General features: G+C 52.4%; 1 protein-coding gene across 1 annotated transcript; it reads right to left on the bottom strand.

Annotated features, from left to right (window-relative positions):
- Positions 1-299: 299 nt before the first annotated feature.
- Positions 300-1,952, bottom strand: LOC125396635 (uncharacterized). The gene is given in 2 exon segments (XM_087897041.1): positions 300-469; positions 581-1,952. Coding segments are annotated over 2 exon segments (1,542 nt in total).
- Between the last annotated feature and the right edge of the window lie 697 nt (positions 1,953-2,649).

The following is a 2,649-nucleotide window of genomic DNA, read 5'->3' as shown; positions in this document are numbered from 1 at the left end:
ATTTGGGCTTTCAGTTTGGTGAGTAAGTCTCGCCCCAGTAATGGATAGGGGCAGTCTGGGACATGTAGGAAGGAATGAGTTACTTTACCAGTTGCTAGTTGCACCTTTTGTTCGGTGGTCCAACGATATCTTCTTCCGCCTGTGGCGCCTTGTACCCAAGCAGTTCATTCACTGAGCAGGCCTGGTGACCAGGTAAGAACTGAATGCTGAGCCCCGGTATCTACTAGGAAGGTAACTGGCTGCCCCCCGACATCGAGTGTTACCCTGGGCTCAGGGGGGGGCTCCTGGCCCTGACCTCCCTAGTCTTCATCTAGGGCTTGTGGTTTGGGGCCTCTGGGTTTGCGGGTCTTCTTAGGGCAGTCCTTCGCCCAGTGCCCTCTTTCCTTGCAGTAGGCACATTGATCGCGTTTCACGCGAGGGCCTCTCCATTCTCCCATCCTGTCTCCCTTTCGGCTGTCCTGACTCTGAACTGCGGCGGCCAAGAGGCTGCTCAGTTCCCTATTTCTCTTTCTGTTTCTAGCATTCTCCTTTTCCTCTGCTTCTTTTCTCAATCTATCTTCCCTTTCTTCTTTCTCTCTACGGATACGGTCCTCCCTTTCCTCTTGAGTCTCCCTCTTATTAAAGATTTTCTCTGATTCCTTAAGTAGATCTTGCAGTGTATATCCCTGCAAATTCTCCAACCTCTGTAACTTGTTTCTAATGTCAGGTGTGGACTGCCAGATAAAAGACATCGACACACCGGTAGCCTGCCCTGGGTCCTCAGGATCGTAAAGCATATACATATGATATGCTTCCTTAAGTCTCTCTAAAAATGCTGCTGGAGACTCATCTGCCCCTTGAATTATCTGTTTTACCTGTGCCAAATTAGTGGGGCGGCGACCAGCCCCTCGGAGACCCACTATGAGCAACTGGCGGTAAAGGCGTAGGTGCCTCCTACCTGCATGCGTAGCAAAATCCCAGTCAGGCCTGGTGAGGGGGAAGGCAGCATCAATCTCATTGGGCAACTGAGTTGGCCTTCCATTGTCTCCTGGGACCTGTTTCCGTGCCTCTACGAAGACCCTTTGTTTTTCCTCAGAAGTGAGGAGAGCCTGTAAAAGCTGCTGACAATAGTCCCATGTTGGCTGGTGGGTAATCAGAATAGACTCTATTAAGTTAGTCAATGCAACAAGGTCTTTGGAAAAAGGAGGATTGTGTTGTTTCCAATTGTATAGATCAGAGGCGGAAAAGGGCCAGTATTGAAGTTGGCCGTTATTTCCCTGTCGCAAGGGAAATGCTTGGGAGGTTGAGTCTGGGGGAGATGGTTCACGCTTTCCCCGGAGCCTGCTCATGACGGGGGAGGCAACAGGCGGGGAGTCCTGTGATGGGGGCGCCGCAGGGTCAGTTTCATGATCTCCGGGCTCCTCCTGGGGATTATAGGGAGGAGGATCTTCGGATAGGAGGTCAACAAGAGGGGAATTTGGGTCAGGGGGAAGGACAGATGGCTTATGGGTCTCCTTCGGCTTAGGGGTCTCCCCCTTCGTCAGTGCGGGATAAAGAGAGGAGACCGTAGGAGTAAGGGGCTTTGGTAGGGAAGGCAAAGGAGGGGAAGGCAGAGGAGGATTCGGGGCCGAAGGAACGAGGCTTAGGGAGGGTTGGGGTTTCTCTGGAGAAATAAAGGGGGCCACCAAGGGGGGTGGATCATAAGCCAAACTCTCCCAGGTGACGATATAAACAATCTGGTCAGGGTGTCCACGGGGTCCTTTATCGAAGACCCGTTCCTTGACCTGCAAGATAAGATTTTTGTTAAAGGTGCCGTCCCGCGGCCAGCCCACGTTGAATGCGGGCCATTCTGAGGAACAAAAAGTCCGCCACTTTTTCTTCTTGACCTCAAGCGACTGATTGCTCGCTCAGTTAGAGACGTCCAACCAGTGAACTAGAGTAAGGCTTAAAGGGGTAGTTAGAGACTGTCCCATGTTAGTATTCCAATAAACGAACAGACAAACTACATAAATGAACAATAGGATGAATAGACCGACAATCAGACACACTGCACGGCTTCGGCGCAAAACCGAGAGCAAGAATTCGGACGGAGACTTCGGAGAGGGTCCGGATCCCTCACCTTCCAGAAGAACCACGTACCCCTCGGACAAGGGCGGCGACCCAACAAGTCCGACTCTGGTCATGGGTTCAGACAAAGGAGCTCTGAAAAAAATCGGGCTCCAAACACCCTGGGAACGTCTTCCAGGGTTGCGGGGGAGAAGTCTGGGCTCATCAGCCCCTTCTGAGGCCCGCCAGATACAGACCGACTCAGCTGAATTGAACAGAATTCAAATTCGCAGCGCAACGCTTAGACAACAAAAGACATATAAAGTGCTGGCCAGCTTACCTCCCGATGGTGGGTCGGTGGTCCCTGGGTGGGGGTCTCAAATCCCAGACGAGCCCCCAAATGAAAGACCCCCAAGGGATGCCTTCCTTCGGGAGAGACCCCGTGCCCAAGGATCAGTCGAGACCACTCGTACGGATGCAAACAGCAAGAGGTTTTATTCGGATACACAGGTACCTGGGGCGACAAAGTCTCTCGGAGGACTTGCGCGCCATCAGGCTGGGGCGAGGAGTTTTTATAGGAGAGCAAAAGCGTGGGTACAGAAGCGAGATGCATGGTTATAGGAA

This window comes from Myodes glareolus, chromosome 15, assembly GCF_982192425.1.
Source record: "Myodes glareolus chromosome 15, mMyoGla1.1, whole genome shotgun sequence".
Lineage (NCBI taxonomy): Eukaryota > Metazoa > Chordata > Mammalia > Rodentia > Cricetidae > Myodes > Myodes glareolus.
This window is presented reverse-complemented; position numbering and strand designations above follow the sequence as displayed.